This window comes from Apodemus sylvaticus, chromosome 1 (genome assembly GCF_947179515.1).
Source record: "Apodemus sylvaticus chromosome 1, mApoSyl1.1, whole genome shotgun sequence".
Classification (NCBI taxonomy): Eukaryota; Metazoa; Chordata; class Mammalia; order Rodentia; family Muridae; genus Apodemus; species Apodemus sylvaticus.
In genome coordinates this window covers 141,106,099-141,129,889 of record NC_067472.1, presented here as the reverse complement: position 1 = coordinate 141,129,889, position 23,791 = coordinate 141,106,099, and the positions used below count along the sequence as shown (strand labels likewise).

Below are 23,791 nucleotides of genomic sequence, written 5' to 3'. Positions count from 1 at the left end.
TGCCTGCCTGCTGCCTGCCGCTCCTGCCGCTGCCTGCCCACTGCCTGCCGGTCTTGCCACTCCTGCCGCTGCCTGCCGCTCCTGCCTGCTGTTCCTGCCATTCCTGCCACTGCCTGCCACTCCTGCCGCTGCCTGCCTGCTACCTGCTGCTCCTGCCACTGCCTGCCACTCCTGCCGCTGCCTGCTGCTCCTGCCGCTCCTGCGGCTGTGGCTTCCCTGCAGCGATGGACTGTAATTCTCAAACCGTGAGCCAAAACAAGCCTCTCCTCCCTTCAGCTACTTCTACTCAGGCATTTTGCCATCAAAAAAACAAAAAACAGAACCAAAAAACTTAAAACAAAAACAAACCTGATTCAGGGGTGTGGAAGAAACAAGCGCAGACAGCAGATACTCCCTCTAGAACTTAGGGAGTATGGAGGGGAAAAAGGAACTGACAGAAAAACCTGCAACTGTTGGGGAAGTCTGGGGTCCACAGTTCTTGGGATAAGGAGCTAGGTTAAGAGGACTGAGTTCTGCAATGTTTTGTGTGTGGTCACCCAACAGGAAGAGGATGCCGCATGTAAGGAAACACACTTAGGAAAATAACAGCCATCTGTCAAGTGGAATTTTGGCAAATGTCTTATTTTTTGTGGCAACCTGGCAAGGGCACGGTGCCCAGGTATTGAATCAAACACCGGACTAGGTGTTCTTGTAAGGGTATTTTTAGATAGATTAATATATACCATATTTATAATAGTAAAGCACATGGCCCTCTGGAATGTCAATAGACTCACCTGCTTAGTGAGGGCCAAAAGAGCAAAGACCAACGTCACCACAGTCAGGGCAGTTCTGCCTCCATCCTGCTTTTGACTTCTGCTCTTCCCTACAGACCCTGGACTTGCCAGCCGCCACGACTGTGGGAACTGAACCCTGACACATACATGCATGTGGTAAGATAATATTCCCATTTCTAAACTTTATGTTTTGTTTTGTATTTTAGTATGATAGCATTTGTGGATTTCTCAGAGAGTATTCTTTGTATCCTCTTGGATCACCCCAAAGACTCAATATCATGAATGGCCACCCACCACAGGGCCATTTTTTATACAGCATAAAATAGCCCAGACTTGAAGACTGATCTGAGTTGTAGCTTGAAGGGTATATTTCCAAACTTGAAAAACACTGAAGAATAAGAATCCTGAGCAAAAATATAACATAAAAATGTGGGGTAGGAAGCATATTAAAAAGTTGGCTTCCAGCTTATAATCCCCCCCATCTCCTGTTGGCCCCTGAATGCTGGGATTATAGTACATCATTCAAGAACCTACCTCACACTACTGCTGCTGTGACAGCGGCTGCTTCCCAGCCCCATCATGAGTGCTTCTGCACAGATTAGGCCCAAACCCATTAACAACAGAAGGGTAGGACACTGAAAGCCAGGCTTTAAGGCACTCACTGTTCCTCGTAATGACAATCACAGATTATATTGAAGAGGCTCACAATATACAAGTGCACACTGATTTTATAGAAAGTTTAGTTTTCCTTTGGTAATTCTTTTAGCAGACACCTCTGCTCTTCAACACTAGATATTAAGAAGTTAATTAAATTTAAGATCCATCTATTCATGGCTTCTATGATTCACCCTCAATAGCCAGCTGCAGCGAGTGCGGCCAGGATGGAGGGACTGAGTCAGCCATTCTGTTGCCTACCTTCCCTGAGCTGCTTCCAAAGGACTTGACTCTGAGCAGTCAGCAGAAGAGTCCCAGCCCACATGGCTGTGAGCCCAGGCAAAGAGGGAGACAAAGGTGGTGGCAGGACGGCCACTGCACAGGCTGAGAGCAGATGATGTCGTGGCTGCCACCAAGGTTCTTAGACAACTTCCTTCATTTCTAAAACAGGGATAACTCACAAGGTTTGTTGGGAAGCTTTTGTGCAGTGACACTAATGAGTCAAGAGCATGCTGTCTGATACCCAGCAGTTCTAATCCACACGCTTTCTGTTTATTAACTGTTGCTAGTGCTGTTTCAGAGTAATATTAGAGTTGTGGGAGTCAACAGAAGGAAAAAACATGAGCTGGGAACTTAGCCATTTAATGCACAGGAACACGGCATTAAGCACAGTCCCAACTGGCCCGAGCCTGGTGCATGGAAGGGCCTGGAAAGCACTGCCTTGGGAAGTGGACATCATAGATCTCAAAATGTAAGTGAGGCAGGTACTTGTGTCCTACACCTTAGTCCCAGCACTCAGGAAGCAGAGGCAGGCGGGTATCTTAGTTTAAGGCCAGTCTTGTCTACAGAGTGAGTTTGTAGACAGCCAGGGCTACCCTCACACAGAGAGAAACCCTGTTTCAAAAACCAAACCAAACCAAACTGAACCAAAACAAAAACAAGAAAAAAAAGGAAGTACCAAGGAAGCAAATTCTCAATAAGAAGGAATGGGAGAGACAAAGTGCTTCACAATAAACCCGATTATTATCCAGCAATTAGTAAACATTGGTAGTTTTGATTTAGAACTCATGCAGTTTAAAACATTTTACACAAAATGTCTAGGAGGTTACAAAAATATATGAACATTGAATCCCTAAGTAACTTACTGAAATTGTAAATGTTGGTACCTCTCGTTTAGATGATTACAGCAATCATTGGGCATCTCCCTTTAATTCAATATTGCCATAGCTGTCACTCATCATTTAGCTTAAGCCAGGTTAAATGAATAGCAATGTCACCTTGCCACTGAAATTTTACTACATATTTGCCTCACAATGTAGTAAATTAGTTCATATCCATTTTTGCTTTCATTATTCTATCTAACAGTATGTCAAAAACAAAGTTAGGGCTGGAAAGATGGCTCAATGGATGAAGTGCTTGCTTTGCAACCATGGGAAACTGTGTTCAAACCATCAGAACTAATGTAGGAGGGCTGGGTGCAGTAGCAGCACACGTCTGTGATCTCAGTGCTCCTACAGCAAATGGGAAGCGGAGACATGAGGCTACTCAGGAGCCGGGGGCCAGCAGCCTAGCATCCACAGTGGCAAAGACAACTTGCTTCACGTATGGCAGAAGGCAAGGACTGACACCGGAGTTGTCTGCATGCCATGGACTCTGTGTAACCACCTCTAACTCTCCCTCCCCCCAAACCAGACACACACTGTACTGGCTGGTTTTGTGTGTCAACTTGACACAGAGAAGAGAGCTTCAGTTAGGGAAGTGCCTCCATGAAATACAGCTGTGGGGCATTTTCTCAATTAGTGATCAAAGGGGGAGGGCCCTTTGTGGGTGGTGCCATCCCTGGGCTGGTGCTCTTGGGTTCTATAAGAGAGCAGGCTGACCAAGCCAAGGGAAGCAAGCCAGTAAGAAACATCCCTCCATGGCCTCTGCATCAGCTCCTGCTTCCTGACCTGCTTGAGTTCTAGTCCTGACTTGCTTTAGTGATGAACTGCAACGTGGAAGTGTAAGCTCAATAAACCCTTTCTTCCCCAACTTGCTTCTTGGTCATGATGTTTGTGCAGGAATAGAAACCCTGACTAAGACAAATTTGTACCAGCGTAGTGGGGTATTCCTGTGACAACCTGACCATGTTTTGGGGAGGACTGTGGAAGGACTTTAGAACTTTGAGCTAGAAAAGCCATTAGAATATTAAGAGCTCTGTGGAAAGTTCTTTGGAGCTTGGAAGAAAATGTTAAGAACAGTGCAAAAGATGGAGGCCCGGCTTGTGAAATTTCAGAGGGAAGATTAAAGACTCTTACAGTGGCCATTTTTTGATTGTGAAGATTCTGTGGTTTTGGTTAGCTGGGGCTGAAGAATCAGCTGTGAGTAACAAGATACCAGAACCACTAAAGCAACCCTTTGTGTTACTGGGACTATTGATGCTGGTTAGCTGGAGCTAAGAAATTAGCGGTGATTAAGAAGAGACCAGCATCACTGAGGTGAAATCTTCTGGGAAGTGTTTTCTGAGAGCACAGAGGCTGTGTTCCAGAGATAGTCACAATTGTATTTTGTGCTGTGGCTGGACTTGGTACTGTGTAAGAGTCACCCAGGTGGTACTGGTTTTAAAGGCATGAAGGGGTCATGAAGAGCAGCTGAGGCTCTTGGCACAGTGAGAGGCCACGGAAGGCCATTGGTGAAGGTGCAGTCTCAGTTGCAGTTGATGGCCCAGGACTTGAAGGGGTCATGCATAGGAGCAGAGGCTTGTCACCATGAAGAGAGCCTATGAGAGGCTATTGGTGAAGCCTAATTACAGTGGAAGATAGCAGTATTTTGGAGATGCCAGTGCCATGAGATGACCACCAAGAACAGCAGCAGCAGTGGAGTACAGGCAGCTGGAGCCTAGAAGACAAGCTGTGTGTTACAAAGGGCAGGACTGAAGAAGTGACACAAGCCCTTGGAGGAACCGAAAAGATCGTGAGTTGGATCCCAGACATTGAATCATTGGAGTTTGAGTTTTGCTTTTGGTTGTGACTGTGCCCTGATATGTTTCCCTCTTGAAGGAAGAAAGTATTTTAGTGGAGCCCACAGTTAAGAGACTGAATTTTTAAAGGACGTTGAATTTTAAAGATATTGGACATTTTAAGGTGATTGAATTTTACTATGTAAAGACTGTGGGACTTTTAAAGTAATTTAGATCTTGGGGATGAATAAGAAAGTAAGGGTTGAGGCTTAATAGTGATGTGTTTGCGTGTCAAGTTGACAAGGGGTCAATTGTACTGGCTAGTTTTGTGTGTCAACTTGACACTGGCTGGAGTTATCACAGAGAAGGGAGCTTCAGTTGGGGAAGTGCCTCCATGAGATCCAGTTGTGGGGCATTTTCTCAATTAGTGATCAAGTGGGGAGGGCCCCTGGTGGGTGGTACCACTTTTGGGCTGGTGCTCTTGGGTTCTATAAGAGAGCAGGCTGAGCAAGCCAGGGGAAGCAAGCCAGTAAGAAACATCCCTCCATGGCCTCTGCATCAGCTCCTGCTTCCTGACCTGCTTGAGTTCCAGTCCTGAGTTCCTTTAGTGATGAACTGCAACGTGGAAGTGTAAGCTCAATAAACCCTTTCCTCCCCAACTTGTTTCTTGGTCATGATGTTTGTGCAGGAATAGAAACCCTGACTAAGACACACACACAGACAGACACACAGAGAGAGAGAGAGACAGACAGACACACACACACACACACACACACACACACACACACACACACACACACGAGGAGTGGGAGGTTTGGATTGAGAGATTTTTTTTAAGTGAATATTTAAATTCTCTTGCCAAGGCATTCAGATTTTTGTATCTTTCAGAAAGTATCTCCACAACATCCATCTGCCATCATGGGGATGCTACAGACTTACCCTGCCTTGCAGCAAAAACATCTTTTCATTTTAGGGAAGGGAAGAAACTGCTACCTAGAAAGAATTCCTTCTGTCCCAGGAAGCCTTTGCTCACTGGGTAGTTCCTACGCAGCTCTGACGTGCTCCTTTGCCTCACTCTGTTTTCTTATTCCTTACGAAGCCCAGGATGGACTTGCACTCAGAGCAACACTCCTGACTTGTCCTCCTCCGTGCAGACATTACACACTGGGTTTTATATCAGTACCTTAGAAAGGTCTCCTTGTTTATCTTTAATAGCTTTCAAAGTTCCCTTCCCAGCTCTGACTGGGCCGTGCTGCCAGGCCCAGAGCTGTGTTCACACTGTCTCAGAGGTCCTGAGCTGTGGAGGATGTGACGCCCAGGCAGCAGAGGTGTGACCTCCTGACTCTCCTGGGATGCGACCTGCAGACTCACACGGGCTGGGGCCGTCCGGCCTCGATCGGCTCTGCAGTCTTAAGGCTGGGCCTCCTCTTCTCCACCTGCCTCCAGCTCACTCCTTTCTGTTGGTTTGCCTATTCTGCGACAGGAAGCTAGCAAGCTAAAGTTTTATCTCAGGTACTTTATTTTTTATTATAAAATCGTGTTATATTTCTTTTTTTTGGGGCATTAGTTCTGTTTTTTCTGGTCTTTTATTCATGATAAGTCCATTCTTTGCTTACTGATGAAAGTTACAAACTTATTTCATAATCTTTATTTTTGCATCCCAACATTTTAGGTCACTTGAGGTTGTTCTCTAAACATCTTTATTCTTGGGAATGGGCCAAATTCCTCCAGTTTTTTGCATGCTACAGAATTCTGAACTGCATTGAAAACATTAACACCTAGATTGAAGAGGCTCTAGGTTCTGGTATATTTCTCTAATAGTTAAGGGAAACACTAGTATTTTTGTCTTACCAAGTAATTTATTCTGTTGGAGTCAAAATGCAAACCTTGTCTTGAGAGATGATAGCTGAAGTGTCAACGTTTGTTAGATGCAGCTAGGCTGCTATGGGCTTGCCTCAAGGAGGTGCAATTTGGATACTCAATATTGTTTTCAGTGTAGAGAGCCCTTACATAAAAATGGTCTATGAACAGAGGAAACTATCAGCAGAACACACAGCTTACAGAATAAGAGAGTACAGCTAGCTGTACTTAACAGGGAGTTAATATCCAGAAGATATAAGGAACTGCAAAAATTAAACAACTCCCACTACATACACACACAACACTGCCAATCAATAAGTGAGTTAGCTGGGTGTGGTGGTCTATGGCTTTAAGCTTGAGAGAAGCAGGCTAATCTCTATGAGCTCAAGGACAACCTGGCCAACAGCGTGAATAAGGAGCAAGATCATGTCTCAAACAGAATGGCTGAACAGACAATTCTCAAAGAGAAAGAAGAAGAAATATATATAGTCAAGAAACATGTAAGTAGTCAGTAAGTACTTTAAAAAGTATCTAATATCCCTTGCTATTAGGGAAATGCAAATTAAAACTTCTTTGGGATTCTATTTCATCCCAATCAGAATGGCTATCATCAAGAAAACCAATGACAACAAATATTAATGAGGGTGTGAGCAAGAGGACTCTTGACTCATGTGAGTGTGCGTGTAGATGCAGCCACCATACAACTGCCATGTGCCTCAGCTATAACACTGCTGGGTATGCACCCAAAAGACACCACGGAGACACTTGCACATCCATGTTTACTGCTGTTCTAGTCACAACTGCTAGGAAATGGAACCAGATAATCAACAGATAAATGAACAATGAAAATTACAAGACTTTCATAAGGAAGAGGATTTGGAAGTTCTATTAACCTAAGAACCCCAGACTCAGAAAGACAAGTATAGCTCACTCACTGTCACACGTGGATCCTAGCTTTAATGTTCATGTGCATGTACACATGGGGTACATACTGTACACATACAGACTCCTAGAGAGGGAAAGAGGTGTCGAGGAACACACGTAATGTCAGAGTGGAAAAGAGAACTTGGGGAGAAGGAAGAGGAGAAACAAAAATAAACTATGCTTGAAACATAATTCTTTGTATGTTGATTTAAAATAAATAATTTCCCAAAATATTATAGCTTAGTAAGTCTATTCACAATATATCAGTTAATAGCTTCTATTGACTAGGAAAAAAAACCCTAAAACTAGTCTGATATCTAAAAAAAATCTTTAGTCCACTGGTTCAACTCAGTTGAATAATTCTATGACCTTAAGTACCTGCATAACAAACCATTAGGTCACTTAAAGAAACTGCTCCCAGATACAGCTGGAAATGTCCATGTAAAAATGTTCGATTCCTTTTCTCACACAACCAGGTTTCGAGAGCTGTAGCCCATGCTGGACCACTTTTACCACTAGGGATGTAGTAAGAGACAGACAATCCCAGAGAAGACAGCACTCACGAAGCTGGCGCAGAGTGTGACCGTAAGGGGCCGTGGGAGCCAGCTAGCCTCCCCTTGGCTCTCCAGGGCCCTTCCCTCCTAGCCACCCGTGTGGCCAATGGGATTTACTGTGTGTCACTGACAGGACACAGGAGTCGGTCAGCCTGTAGGTTCATATACCCCTCTCAGGGTAGCTACTCTTCCTAATGTTAGCTATGCCACAACAAGCATTTAAATTCTTTAGCTTTCTAGGCAACTTGTAGCACAATCCTGAGGTGCTTATTAGTGTTGAGTATTTGGACAACAAATAAGCTCAATGAGGAGGGGCTAACTTTGTTCACATTTCTATAAATACAGTTAAGTTCATGAGACTCCTGAAACGTCTGTGAATAACTGTTGATATTTTATGCTTTTTGTATATTTTTCCATTCTCTAATCTCCCCCAGAGTCATGGCGTGTGTGTGTGTGTGTGTGTGTGTGTGTGTGTGTAGATACAGCATACGTAAAACACTACCAGCAAAATATCTAAGGTGATGTTCTATATAAATACATATACATGCACTATAGATGACATTTTACATCATGTTCTACTGGTCCCTAAGGCTGCGTCATTCTATACTGCTCACACCCTGCCTTCCTGGGTGTTTAAGCTGAGCTGAGCAGAGCTGTTGCTTTACTATGTGAGTCCACGAGGTGCCTGGAAGCAACATGTGCAAGAGTGGATCCCAAGTGTGCAGAGCCTGTGTGCCAGTGCAGACAACAACTTCCCTCGCCCCAGCTGCAAGAGGGCCACGAGGGCTGGCAGCTCGTCACTTGATCATGGTATGTGCTCGGCAGGGAGCAAACAGGGAAATTAGTCACTACACATCCAACAAACGAGCAGGCTACCCAAACTTCTGTTTAAACGCGCTTCCTTGCGCGACCTCATGGGCATGCACACCTTTCTTTCTGTCAGGACCTTCTCTGTGTCTTTCCTTTCCCTTCCGAAAAGCAGGACTCGCCTAGACCCTGACTGGGAATTAGAGCCCTGGCTTTTGATTTCCTATATAGGTAGAAGAGGGGAAAAGTGGGACCCCTCTTCAACATCCTGTAGAATTTTGAGAATGTTTTGCCATTTAAATACTATACAAACAAATATCATTTTTAGGCATAAATTAGACTAACTGACCTAAGGATGAATGGCTTGATTCCTAAGTTCTGTGTTAAATCAGCAGACTGAAATGGAGCACAGTCTATTTGTAAGCTAGACTGCACATACCTCAATACCAATATTATAAAACTGGGTGTCCATGTCCTATTGCTATCAGAGGTAAGCTCATAACAATATGAAGAAACACACAGACTATTAACACTTCATTTATCTTTTTCCTATTTATTTCTCCAAATGTTTAGCATTTTTCTAAAAACCTACTAACACTGCTGCTGGTAGAAACTTAAAGACAAAAAAAAATTCTCTACTCAGTGCCAACAGAACAATCTGGCAGTCAGCAACACCCATGTCTACACAACTATTTCCTAACTGTGGCAGAGGCTGGACTGACCTTGCAGTCAGCCTCTGAGGGTCAGTGCTGGAGCTTGCTTACATTTTTTTGTATGACGACTGAGGTCATTCTGTTTACCACATGGAAGAATCAGGCTATAGTAAAACCCTTTAAGAATTCACTAGGGTATGACAATGCCATGTCACATCTGTGACAAAGTCAGCTTTAGAAAAGCCACTCAGCTAAAACCTGTAACACCATCTATTGTTCCTGCTTCAAGGTTTTGGATTGCATCTGCAGGCACGGGCTGAGCTCAGCTAGGCTGCCTGAGCTAACAAGTGAGCCTCTTCCTAAGGAAAGGCACAGCTCCTACCCAGCAATGACATCCTCTGTGCTCAGCCTGTCTTCTCGCTGAGCTACACGGGGCGTGAGTCAGGCTGTACAGCCTGCTGGGAGTGAGAAGAGGAGTCAGATGTGTTGGTTCCCTCATCTCAAAGGTGTTCCTTCAGCTGCTGAAGTGGGGAAAGTAAGCTGGGAGTGTGGCAGTCCTCCCATCTCACACCAGCAGGACACTTCCTGACAGGGGTGTGTGCCCCTCCTGTTAGAGGTCACATTCCTGAAAGTCCATGAGAAGGGGATTCCTGCTGCTCCGACTGAAGCATCTGCTTGGTTGCTTGACTCATGATTCATAGCAGGGTCTGTGTCTGCAGTGGAGTTTTATTCTTTTTAAGATTTTTTTTATTTTATGTATGTGAGTACACTGTGGGCCTCTTCAGACACACCTGAAGAGGGCACTAGATCCCACTATACATGGTTGTGAGCCACCATGTGATTGGTAAGAATTGAATTCAGAACCTCTGGAAAAGCAGTCAGTGCTCTTAACTGCTGAGCCATCCCTCCAGCCCCTTCCTGCTGCAGAATTCTAAATACTTAAAATCAGTACAATCTTAGCAAAGAGGCAGTCATTGCAGCAAATTGTCCTTGCAATCATGTTCCAAGGAAGAAATCTTTTAACCTAATACCAATTCCTCTACTTTCTAGAGTTTATAGTGGTATGTGTGGTGTACTGGCTGGTTTTGTGTGAAGCTGGAGTTATCACAGAGAAAGGAGCCTCCCTTGAGGAAATGCCTCCATGAGATCCAGCTGTAAGGCATTTTCTCAATTAATGATCAAGGGTGTGAGGGCCCATTCCATTGTGGATGGTGCCATCCCTGGGCTGATAGTCCTGGGTTCTGTAAGAAAGCAAGTTGAGCAAGCCAGGGGAAGCAAGCCAGTAAGCAACATTCCTCCATGGCCTCTGCATCAGCTCCTGCCTCCAAGTTCTTGCCTGCTGTGAGTTTCTGTCCTGACTTCCTTTGATGATGGACAGCAATGTGGAAGTGTAAGCTGAATAAACCCTTTCCTCCCCACCTTGCTTCTAGGTCATGATGTTTGCGTAGGAATAGAAACCCTAAGACATGTGAAATCTTCATGCTCTAGACTTAAATATACACAATTTGTCAATAAAGACAAAAGTAGAGCTATTTCTATAGGAAGGAAGGAAGGAAGGAAGGAAGGAAGGAAGGAAGGAAGGAAGGAAGGAAGGAAGGAAGGAAAAGAAAAACATATGTACTCTTTTTCTTTAGACTGGAAAGTAATAACTCATGGACTGCCCATGGCTTATTAGCTGAAAACAACACACAATCTTCTTACTTGGCCAAAGCAAACTTAAGTAGAACTTTGCAGCGCTGCTGGCGTGTAAGCAGGCACGCGGCAGCCTTACCCGTTGCAGCCGATGACTTTGTTGTAGAGGTATGAGGGCAGGCCCTTCAGCTGGACGTTGTTATCCACATACACATACTGCAGTTCCCGAGAGCGACCTAAATCTGATCAGAGAGCGGTGCTGTGATTCCTTTAGTGATTAACCATTATAATATGAAGTACTAATGTAATGCATAACATCATAAAGAACCCAAAGTTCTATTTTGAAAGAAAAAAATGAATCCATGATTCTGAGTGTAGCTTAGGCAGTTGTAATACTGGCTTTGTGTTGGGAAACATGGTGTAGAAAACTTAACCCAAACTTGGACTTTTAAACTTTGGAAGATGAAATTGTCAGGAGTAGAACATTTAATTTCTTCTTACATATAACTTCCTTGACATTTTATAAACAAATTCAATAATCTTGCTATAGAGCCTCCACTTCCCCCTTCTGGTCCGTAGAAAATGTTAGACGTAAGTAAATGAAGTAAGGTGCCAGGTCAGCCTACACATACTTTATCCCTACTCCTTACAACTTGATTTTATACAAGCCTGTGGTGGTCCGTGCCTTTAATAGCAGCATTCAGGAGGCAGAGGCAGGTGGATTGAGGCCAGCCTGGTCTATATAGTGAGCTTCAGGATAACCAGAGTTCCACAGAGAAACCCTGTCTCCACAAAATTTTGCCCAATAATTGTAACAATGCCCATAATTACTTGGGCATTGTAATTGTTAGCAAACATCCCATAGTTATGAATGTAATGGTGATTTTTTTCTATCATTCTTTTTTTTCTGGTCACACTTACTAACTGGAATTCCTATGTAAGGAAGAGTCATCCTTTAAAAATACTTTTATACTAGTATAAAGTCATTGACCTCTCAACTGTAAAGAATAAAGACCCAATGCTACTATTATTTTGTCCTGTTGCACAAAATGCTTCAGCCTTGGCAATTAGGAATGATTGTGTGCTTGCTTTAAGTTCTTTCAACAAGTCCTCATGCCTTTCTGAGTTTTCAAGACTTTCTGGCATCATACTAGACTGCAGGCTTAGCTCACAATCTCTCTGCCAAAGCCCTGGAATTAACCACTTCTCCAAGGCATCCCACTTCCTTTTCTTGAGGCGACCTATCTATGAGGCAGGTGTGTCCACTACTACCGAGAGATCACAGGAGATCTTGGGGTTTGGGAAGTGTGCACGCATGCTAACCCTCGCAGACACACATCTCAGTTGCTGGAGATGTTTCCAGCATGAGCTCTGAGGAGCGAGCCTGTGAGCTCAGACTCTGGCACTGCCAATGTTCCCTCAGGGAGAATGTCAGTCTCAAGTCCCGCCAGCATGTGAGACAGCAGCCTCTCACCCACAGGAAGCAACGCATATCATGGTTTTAAATCTCTGCTAATTGTGGCTAAGAAACAGAATCTCAGGATTATTTACATTGTAATTTTCTAACTGTGTGTAAGTGAACAATTAAAAATTGTATTTCTGTAAACCCTCTATTCCCCATTTTCTATCAGGCTCTTGACGTCTTTCTTTTTCTTTTTCATTTTCATTTTTTAGGGAAATCTCCACATCTCTGATACATATTACAAATATTTTCTTTTAGTTTGTCAGTTGTCATTTGACTTTGTTGATAAGTGTTTTCTAATGTATAAAAAAATTGTGACCAACTTCCCACCCTTCCCCCTGTGTTAGGAAAATTAAGACTAAACTACAGGGTGACTTTAAGACCTTCTTCAACATCTAGCAAGACAATGTCTCAGTAAAACAAATATCAAACATCAGAATATTAAAAGGTTTGAATACAAGTTAACCATGCTCCTCCTTCTGTCTCTGCACACCTCATCTGCCTCCCTCAGCCTTTGTGGGGCTCCCTTCCCTTCCCTTTCCTTCCCTCTCCTCTTTCTCTTTCCTTTTTGTATTTATATTCATAATACAGTTGGAATTCATTATGTCTAGGATAAAATATTTTAGCATTAAACATTTATGTTCAGCCAATAGTTTATTTTTCCATTTCTGAATATTTTTTTGCTTACATTTATACCAGAAAGAAAAAAGAAAGGTCTCAAAGATGGCTTAGTGGGTGAAGGTGCTGCCAAGTGTCACCCTCAGGACCCACACAGGAGAGAACCAACTCCTGCTAGCTTTTCTCTGACATCCACACATATACTATGACACATGCACTCAAAACACTGTACATTAATAATAATGATGATGATGATGATAATGATAATAATAACAACTTCTAAGATTATCCAGAGGAAAAACTACCACCAAGTACTTGAATCCCAGACTTTCCAACTGCTGCTAAATAAGTCACAAACACATAAAACAATACAGAAGAGAGAAGCACTGATGCATAAAGTCCAGTGGCTGTGACGTCAGCACCATGGCTCAGGACTGTCTGCGCCTCAGCAAGCTCCTACGTGAAATGGCACAACACTGCCTGGTCCCCAGCTTGATCAGATGTACGGAGCATATGAAAAGAATCAAGTTTAATATGTGGCATAGATTTAAAGTAATAAAATATGTATGTACCAAAAAATTGAGAACTGCTCTCTTAGTGAACCAAAAAAATTTTACACTTACAAAACAGTGAGAAAAATATGAATTGACTAATACCACATTCCATTATCAACAGTAAAGCCCTCAGAAATCCACTAAAAAAAAATACCTGTTTCCTCACAATTTCTATGACAAAGGTTTTAAAACACAAACAGACATTAATGGAGTTTAAAGACATGGAAAACTTTTAAAATAAAAACTTCATTAATAAATTATGAATGCACTACTCACAAGTACCACATGTGTTTAATCCTAGCATTTGGGAGGCAGAGGCAGGTGGATTTCTATGAGTTCGAGGCCAACTCAAGCAAGTTCTCAAAAACAACACAACATCAAAATGCTAACTCGTTTCTAGTCTCAGATTTGCCTTTCTGAACCCCCGAGGGATCAAGGAAGTCCAAACAGAGGTTCCTGGCTTGGACTGGAACAGCAGTAAGGTAACAATTAGTAAAGGAGAGTAGATTAGAGTCAGACAGCTTGGGCTTGATTCTTCATTTTTCTGCTTACTAGATATGTGGCCTTCGGATATCATCTGTGTAATGGGGCAAATAAAACTATCTCCGAAGTTTTGGAAGAATGGCTAGGTTTATAAACATGTGAAGCAGGATTCTTGGGACAGAGCCTTCTCTAGTATATGACTGGTATTATTCTCATTATTAATAAGTGACACACTGGGAAGTGTGGCCAATTAACAGAGAACTTCCTTTGGCATGCAGCAAGGGTTCCAACCCTTTTCTGCACTTTAATTGCATAGAACAGGTTGGAGGCTACAGCCTTTGGAGATGATGATTCATTCCTTCAAGCCAAGGACACAAAATGGGACGCAGCAGAGGAAGCACCACTCTGCTCTAATATACCACCAAAGCCTCTCTGCAAATTAGATGAGGTGACATGCAGACATCACACCACAAAGTTAAATACACACTGACACCTGCTACTTCTTCTTACACGCTTTCTCTCCTTGCTTTATGGGGAAAGATGACTAGTTAATGATTTAGAAATATTATTTGGCTGCATTTTATCTTAGGGGAATCTGGGTGGCACTTCCCGAGCACTTTTGAACTCATGACATATGCTCTAACAGTATATACTGTCTTGTGCTATAGCTGAATCAAAACTAGTACCAACTGTGTTAAAGCCTATTACATATTAATGCCACTTAATATTTCTAAGTAGCACAATCTGAGGAGGGAGGGAATGGAGGAAATGGGGGGGGGAGAAAATTGGGGGTGGGTAGAAAGAAGGAAGGAAGGAAGGAGGGAGGGAGGGAAGAAGGGAGGGAAAAAGAGTAAGCAATGACATGTCCTTAGTGTGTTTGGAGTCAGGATTGTGACTGGATCCTGGCTTCACCCCTAGTAACTGGTTCCTGATTCAGAGTCTCTTCCTTCGCTGTACAATAAGTATGATGGTGTAACAGTGCACAGATCTGTGATTCCCGGAAACTGGTGTATATGGTGCCAAGCTTGATCGCACAGTAACTGGTGCTCAGCACGTCCTGGTCAATTACCTCCCTCTTCTGAGTGTAAAGAGATCAGAAAAGGAGTGTAGAGCCTGAAGAGAACCCGGCAGCTGTGTGAGCTGACACAGCACAGCCTGCTGGCCAGGGTGAGACAGCTGCATGCTTGGCAAGGTCCCAGCTGACAGAGCTGTGCTCTTAAGCATGCTCTTAGCTGGCCAGAATAGTCTGCTGCCAAGACTCCCAAGCCCAGAGGACTAGCATTTTAAATAAATGAGCCTGAAATACGGGAGTCTGCTGCATGGAAAAGCTCCGAGAATGTTTTTATATTGTTTTACCCAGACTAACCTGAGACTCACTAGGCAGCTCAGGCTGGTGGTAAACTCATGACAATTCTGCTTCAGCCTCTCAATTGCTAGGACTACAGCCATGAGCTTCTATGTTTGGTTTGGTTCTTACATTCATAGACATATGCATATACATATACACACATACATGCATATATACGAATATAAATAATACTACATATATAATGTTTCTTATTTAGATTATTTATGTGTATGAAGTTTATGCATGCATCATGTCATGCCTGTTCTTATGGAGATCAGAAGGCGGCATTGGATTCTCTGGAAGTTTATGAGTTACAGAGGGCTATGAGCCACCACATGGGTGCGTGTTGGGAATTGAACCCAGGTCCTCTGCAAGAGCAATTAAGTGCTCTAAACTATTTGTACCATCACTCTGGCCCCTGGTTTTTACATTCTTAATACAGAAAATCTTCACTAGATGATAGACTTTGGAAGAGACTACTTACCTACAGGTCAATAAAGTTTTTTTTTCTTTTGATCAATATTATTTACTTATATTATTTCACCAATACTGTATGCTAAATAAAGATCATAAAAGAACTTTTTTTAAAAAAAAAATTCTTGTACCCAGAAAGCAGAGTCAGGTGGATCTCTGAGTGTAAGGCCAGACTGGCCAACATAGTGAGTTCTTACACAGCCAGGGCCATGAAAAGAGACCCTGTCTCAAAAACCTACAGTCAAACACATATACACAGCAAATACAACCAAAGAGCCGTGTGAAGAAGGCTCACCATGTAAGCCTACAGGCGCAGAGCTGCCTGCTGCCTGTCCAGACTTTAAAGTGCCAATGACTGTTCAGGTGGCTGTTTGCTGTGTTTTCTGGAGACAGGGTTTCTCTGTTGTAACCCTGGCTGTCCTAGGACAGAACTATAGACCAAATTCATAGGAATTTGCCTCCTTCTGCTTCTTGAATGCTCGGATTAAAGGCATGCATCATCACCAGCTTTAGGTTACTTTTTTTTATTGGATGTTTTATTTATTTACATTTCATTTTATTTATTTCATTTACCCTTTTCAGGTTTCCCCTCTGCAAACCATCTCATGCCCCTTCCCCTGCTTCTATGAGGATGCTCCCCCATCCCCCCCCCCCCGCCCACACTCCTGCCTCTCCGCCCTAGCATTCCCCTATACTGGGGCATCAAGCCTTCACAGGAGGCCCTCTCCTCTCATCACAAGGGTCTCGCCTCTTACTGATGCCAGATAAGGCCATTCTTTGCTAAATATTCAGCTGAAGCCATGGGTCCCCCCATGTGTACTCTTTGTTTGGTGGTTTAGCTCCTGGGAGCTCTGGGGAGGAGGGGTTGGCTGGTTGATACTGTTGTTCTTCCTATGGGATTGCAAACGCCTTCCGCTCCTTCAGTCCTTCCCCTAACTACTCCCTGTTCCCAGTCTGATGGCTGGCTTCAAGTGAGTATCCACCACTGTATTGGTCAGGCTCTAGCAGAGCCTCTCAGGAGACACTTATTTGAGGCTCCTGTCAGCAAGCACTTCTTGGCATCAGCAATAGTGACTGGGTTTGGTCTCTGCATATGGGAAGGATCCCCAGGTGGGGCAGTCTCTGGATGGCCTTTCCTTCAATCTCTGCTCCACTCTTTGTCCCTGTATTTCTAGACTAATATTTTGGAGATGGGTGGGTGGCCCCATGCCCCAACCGGGGCTGTGCCTAACCTCTGGATACGGTCTCTGCAGGTTCTCTCTCCTCTTTATTGGGTTACTTTTAAAAGAACTGTACCACACCACCATCTTTTACAGCCTCACAGGCCAAGTGTGGTGCTTAGAAATTAGCAAAGGCTCAGAGTCCTTCCCAAACCTCTGTGCTTCTCCTTTTTATCAACTTCAGGGCTCTGGCATATGCAGTCCACATGGCTGTAAGAACAAAAGGCTCCTATGTGTTCTGGCTATTGCTCTCTTAACCACGCAGTATGAGCAAGCACAGAGCGATACATGCCAGGACAGAACAGGATCTGTGTTTATTACATCCTGACTAGTATAAAGTCCATTTAGTTATCAAAAGATGAATAACAAACCTCTTAAACAAAGAGATGGGGCTAACAGAAACCAAAGCATCAAAGGAGCACATCAAAACTGCCTGCTCAAAATACTCTATCAATGTCTAGCCAACCACCACAGTCCAGGAAGCTGGGTGCCCAGTACAACAAAACACAGGAGGTGCACACAGCAGATGCACAGTAATTCACAGACCATTCCAAAATGACTTCCAACATTAAGTTAAAGTACCCATATAACCCTTAAATAACAAGGACACTTCAGCCACATTTCTAGAGCAATGAATTTCCTTTAGGTGACAACTTCTTGAAATACAGGCATGCACCAGACCCCAATACATCACTCTGATGTATTCAACTTCTATAAGATAACATTTCAGGCTTGGCAAGATGGCTCAATGGGTAAAGCAGTTGCCCCCAAGCCTGATAATCTAGATTCAATCCAGGGTCCCACATAGTAAAAGAGCAACAGCAACTCCAGCATGTTGTTCTTGAATTATGTATATATGTGCACACATGTACACAGACATGTGCACATGCACATGCGGAGATAAATTTAACAAAACGCTTTCACAGTGGACTATTTAATGAGATGCTCCCTACTCTGTAGAATATAAACGACTGTTAAAACAAATTGATGACAATGGATTCAAGGCTTCCTTGCTATTGGTTTGAACAGTTTGAATAGTCACACTCCAAGATCTCTGGTTCCACTGCACAGGTCAAGTAACAGAAACCAGAAGCAATGGGCTAGACACTGTGCAGGATGTTTTGGGGCACAAAACTCAAGACAAAATCCTAACCATTTTATAGTCTAATGTAAAAACAAAAGTAGCTCAGACTGACTGGATATTTATGAAGAATTTGCAGGGTGGTATGTATTTTACATTATCTCACAGAATTCTTACAATAGTGCTATCAAGCTATTATCCTACTGCTGATAATTAGATTAAATAACTTTCCTATGGCTAACTCCACAAGAGCTACTAAACTGTAGAGCTGGGACTATGGATATAAGTACCTGCTTCAGCATGACACATTCTGGACAGCACTCTAATTAGGGCTCACACAGAAAATTGGTATGGTACTGCCCAGAGAAGGCATGCACATTGAAGGAGTATATCCCAGGCATTCAAGTGTGATGTCTGAGCTGGATCTACAAGGGACATTGCCAATGAAACAAGCAATGAACAAACATGTCTTTGCTTCTTTTAAAAGACGAGGAAACTAGTAGGTAAGTTCTGCCTCCTGGATTTCAGGCAAACATATCAAGGGTGGGAAGATGTCCTTATGGGAAGGTCCTATGGTAGGGACTAGAGGACTTAAAACAACATGCTGTCAGTGCCATGGCCAGCAGCCAAGGAGCAGACTGTCTCTACTATGAGGCATCCTGCACTGCTGCTGGGTTGGACTCAGGCCTGTGTGTTTTGAACGTAAGAACTTTAGGACTCCAGATTCTTGCTTTTAAGTCAGTTAATGACATCATCCAGACACTGCCAGCACTGTGCATTCTTGTCACTGTTCTAAAATAACAAAAAGTTTTGCTGGTAAGTATCTGGCTCCACGCTTAGCTCTCACAGCACTTAAGCTTTTAAAACGTCACATCTGTATCTTTCTATGAATAGGTGACAGGCCGGTTTGTTTACTTGTTTGAGATAGGATTTTATATAGTCCAGGATGTTGTCTCATTATGTGACTAAGGATGACCTCGAATTCCCAATTCCCCTGCCTCTACCTCTCAAGTGCTGGGATTACAGACTTGTGCCCCCATCTGGCTTTGTTTGTAACTGGCTCTTCCCATCTCAATCACATCCCACCCACCAAATCCTACACAAGCTCAGCAAAAAATACATATTTGTCCTTATAAAGCTCAGCAAATCTCCAGGTGCTTCCTCATTATACACTAGCCCAGAAAGACGACATCTGGCCCATGTTTGTAGACGCCATATTAAATAATCCCTGTTAATTCTCTAAAAATCCAAAGCCAGAGCAAAGACTTGGGAGGCCAATATAGTCCCATCATGTGATAGCAGACAGGGATCAGACAAGGAAAATTACTTTCATCACAAATACTTACAAAAGGCAACAACGAACATCCATTATCCTTCTCCCCACTTCTCTTCCCTCCCTTTCTTTCCCTCATCCCCCTCCACATGTATGAATGTGTGTGGAGGCCGGGGGCCAACCTCAGGTGTTATTGCTCAGATGCTGTCCAGCTTGTTTTCTGAGACAGAGTCTCTGTTGGCAAAACAGGTCAGGTTGCCTCCTCCTCCCTAGTGCTGGGCTTCCCCATGTGTGAGCTACAACCCAGCTCTTCCACAAGGTTCTGGGCCTTGAGCTCAAGGGCAAGCACTCAGCCTGAGCTACATCCCTACCCTTGAATGTCCATTTTCTTGAAGAAGTTTGGATTACTCTTCAAGTAAGATCTTTATGAATGTTATTAATAGATTAATTCCCTCTCAGGTCTTCCCACTACTAATTTTTGGACTTGACTATCAAGGCTTTCTTTTCCGTTACTTCTACTTTGCAATTCTTTAATTTTTTTTCAGTCGTTCATTTTGTTAATATTTCTCCTTTGATTACAGACTTTATTCCTACAGACATTCCCCCAACATTATCCCTACGTAATACAATTTTTTGCTTCATGTTTAGGTTTTCCTTTAGAAGTCAGTTATTACACTTTGAGGTCAAATGTAGGTCTGACTCTGACTCCTCCGACTGTTTGTACTAGAACAAATTTGCTAGCATTCAAACTGATTCAAGGTGACAAATTTGGCAATTAACTCCCATTAATTGGAGTTACAGGGCCTCATGGTAGCAGTTCTTCAAACTAAATCCACACATCCACAGTTCAAATCATTTCTCATTGCTACACCCTACTAACTTCTGGACTTACTCCATGATAATTTATACACAGGCTCTTTTGTAAACCTCAAGTGCTAAATGTTCTTAAGAATTTACTCTCTGGGGGCAGGAAAAATGGCTCAGCAGTTAAAAGCACTTGCTGTTCTCATAGAGGGCCTGTGTTCAGTTCCCACACCCACATGACAGCTCGCAACCACCTATATCCCCAGGTTCAGGAGACCTGATTCGCTTGCCTGCTCCCTGCGAGCACCAGGCACACCCATGGAGGACATACATACATTCAGGCAAAACACTCGCACACATACAATTTAAACAAATCTTTCAAAACAAATAATTGACTGTTTTTTAACTTTACTTTTTTACATTTATTTTTTTATTATTTAATGCATGCGCATGCAAAGTCACATGACGATTTGCAGGAGTCAGCCCTTTCCTTCCATGTGGGCTCTAGGGGTCAAATTCAGGTACTCAGGTGGGATGGCAAGCACTCTTAGTAGCTGAGCCATCTTGTTGACCCTCATTTATACTTTTCGAAATGAACATTTAATAAAAATTTAACCTGCTAAACTAGGTGCACCTTTGTTTTCTTGTCAACTACAAATGCTACAGGCACTGAATTTAGTGACACAGCAATTTCCGGGAGCTAAAACATGCTTTTCTACAGCTAACCTGTGCCTAGCAATCCACAATCCTTGCATCCATTATTCAGCACGGACTAAGGTGTAAATATTCCCAAATAATTAGGCTTACTAATTATTCATGGAATACCAGAAGCAGCTGGGGAAAGCTTTCTCTCTCTATTCCCCTCAACTCTCAGAAGGTAAGAGGTGAAGCCACAATTCTGAGCTAGTAAGTCCACCAAGCTATGCCAACTCAACAGCAAAACATGTCAAGTTTTGAGCCCTCTGCTAACTTTCATAGCACAAGGCTCAAGCGACTGCCATTTTCCTCCTATGCTGATAGTCACCACTGTGAACAAAGCCTGTCTGTAGGCTCATCTGTCATTCAGCTGTCACTGTACAGTAATAATAGGAGCATCTGTCTTTCTGATGCATCTTTTCATTTCAATAAGAACAGTCAAAGAACCTGAGTGGTTTGACAGTATTACAAGTGACTAAAGCAGCGCACACTCAAAGGCACCTAATGGGTCTGACAGTATCACATGCGATCTAAGCCATCCTTACAAGCTACAGGCACCCTCTGTAGCTGCCATCTGAAGCAGCTAGCATCAGACAGCTGTTTAAACCCATAAAACCTGAGTTCTAGGGGGACCAGAGAGGTGGCTCAATTGTTAAGATCACTGGATGCTCTTTTAGAAGACAGGTGTTCAATTCTCAGCACCAACACGGCAGCTCACAACTGTCTGTTAACTCCAGTTCCAGACGATCCGACACCCTCACACAGACATACATGCAGGCAAACCACCAAGGCACATGAAATAAAAATAGAGCTGGGCATGGTGGTGCATACTTTCAATCCTAGCACTCAGGAGGCAGAGGCAGGCAGATCTCTGAGTTTGACATTAGCCTGGTCTACAAAGTGAATTCCTGTATAGTCTAGGCTGGCCTCAACTCACAGTAATCCTACTGTTTCAGCTTTCTGTGCAACAGCAGCATCAGGCAAAGTACATTTAGAAGATGTGTCAAAGCCATCACTACTGAAACAGAGGCAGGAGTGGAAAGCACAGATCAGGGGAGCAGGAGCGAGGGCCAGGGAGTTACTGCAGGGCAGGAGGGACCTGAAGGCCAGGGCAACTGTGTGCAAGGCTGAGCTGAGACAAAGTAAAAGGCTTAGCCTGTGGCCACACTCTGCTAAGAATTGGAGAGATGGCCCAAGTGGGCCAACATGGCAGAGTGCTATCAGATACTAGAGACAGCCACCTTCAGTATGGAGTCCCCTTATACAGACCAGTGCTGGACTATTAAGAGGGTGTGTCAGGGTGGAAAGAATATCAGGCTTAGAACTGGAGTCTGCACTTGAGTTCTATTACCAGCTGCAACAACTCTAGGTGGGTTACACAACTACTCCGTACGTCAATCTCTCCATCTGTAAAATTAGTTTGCCAATGGTCTTGTAATAATTTTATAATAATTAGAGGCTAAATGTGCAACAATTAAACAAAATACTTGACTAAGGAGAGCGTACAGAGATGGCTTATTATTGCAGTTAAATTAATACAGATAATACTTCTCACCCATGTAGTTTCTCATAGAAACACACATATCTCACACACACACATATACATACACACACACACACACGATGAGGACAAACATAATAGAAAATTGTTGAGACAACGTGAGATTTAACTAGTTCATGTGAAGTACTAGGTTGCTTATAAGACATTTTGCAGTTTTACTCTGAACTCTGATGTTACATTTGCAAGTTGAGTTTTATGCTACACAAATGAAATCATTTAATCTTTTCCCTTCCCATCTTGCAATCATGACTGCGCCGTCCTGGCAATCACATGGTTAAAAGCCATTAGGAAGTGGTCGAAGGTCCTGGCGGTGGCTACTGTGGGTATGAGGAAGAGGACGAGCAGAGTCGGGTTTGCACTCTGCAGGTGCATCTCCTCCCTCGGGAGTCATCTATACCTGTGCACTTCTTATACCTCTCGTCCATGAACTATGCAGGATAGAGACTGCCATCTCTGGCCTCAGCTAGGGACAGTACGTCAGGTCACCCACTGTGAAGTGGTACCACTTGTCCAGGTGTTTGCTCCCTGGAACTGTCTGACTGCCCGCTGTCAGTCCAGCAGGCATGTTCACTCTTTAAATATGTATATTTGACATTCTCACTCAAAAAGCTCAGATTTTTTTCAGAAGTATAACTTGTTTTTAAAATAGATTTATGTTAATTTGCTAATTATAATTGTGGAATATATCTGTGGGAAATTAATCTCCTTAAAATTCAGCAGTTTTTATTATATGAATTGATTTTTTTCCTCTGACAATTTTTATTGAATATCGTCTTCATTTACATTGCCAATGGTAAAACCTTTCCCGATTTCCCCCTTCCCCAAAGACCCCCAGCCATTCCTCCTACCCCCTGCCTCCACGTATATACCTCTCCACCTGACTCACTCCCACCTTGCCCCACCTCAATTTCCCTTTGTTGGGGCATCTATTGAGCCTTTACCTGACCAAGGACCTCTTCTCCCACTGATGCCCAACAAAGCCTTCCTCTGCCACATTTTTGGCTAAAACCATGTGTGCCCCTTGGTTGATGGTTTAGTCCCTGGTAATGTTTCTATTATTTTAAAGATTTCAAGAAGAAACTTTAAACTGAAAATGCATAAAATGAATTACATATGCAAACATTTCCTTTTGGGGACTGATGGGCTACTTACTTCATTGTCCTCAGAGATAAATTATTACTATTAAGATGCGTAAATGAATGAAACTGTAATAGTTTAGGGATATGACTTATTTTAAACTAGCACTTTCATTTCTTAGAAGTTGAAAAAATAATTTAGTTCTATGTGAAATAAATGTATCTTATTATTAAAGACCTATGTGCCTGACATGTAACACGTCAAAATGAACCAACCACAGAAATCTACAGAGGATAAGGTTTTATTTGCTGAGGTGGCATTTCTGGTTCAGTAGACAATTTAGTC

General features: G+C 43.1%; 1 protein-coding gene across 2 annotated transcripts in view; it reads right to left on the bottom strand.

Annotated features, from left to right (window-relative positions):
* Window positions 1-23,791, bottom strand: part of Lrrc28 (leucine rich repeat containing 28) — a 131,673-nt gene that overhangs the window by 22,860 nt on the left and 85,022 nt on the right. For both annotated transcript variants that reach the window (XM_052160927.1, XM_052160935.1), the window contains one exon: window positions 10,935-11,037. In XM_052160927.1, coding sequence (XP_052016887.1) covers window positions 10,935-11,037 — 103 coding nt within the window. The remainder of the gene's footprint in view (window positions 1-10,934; window positions 11,038-23,791) is intronic.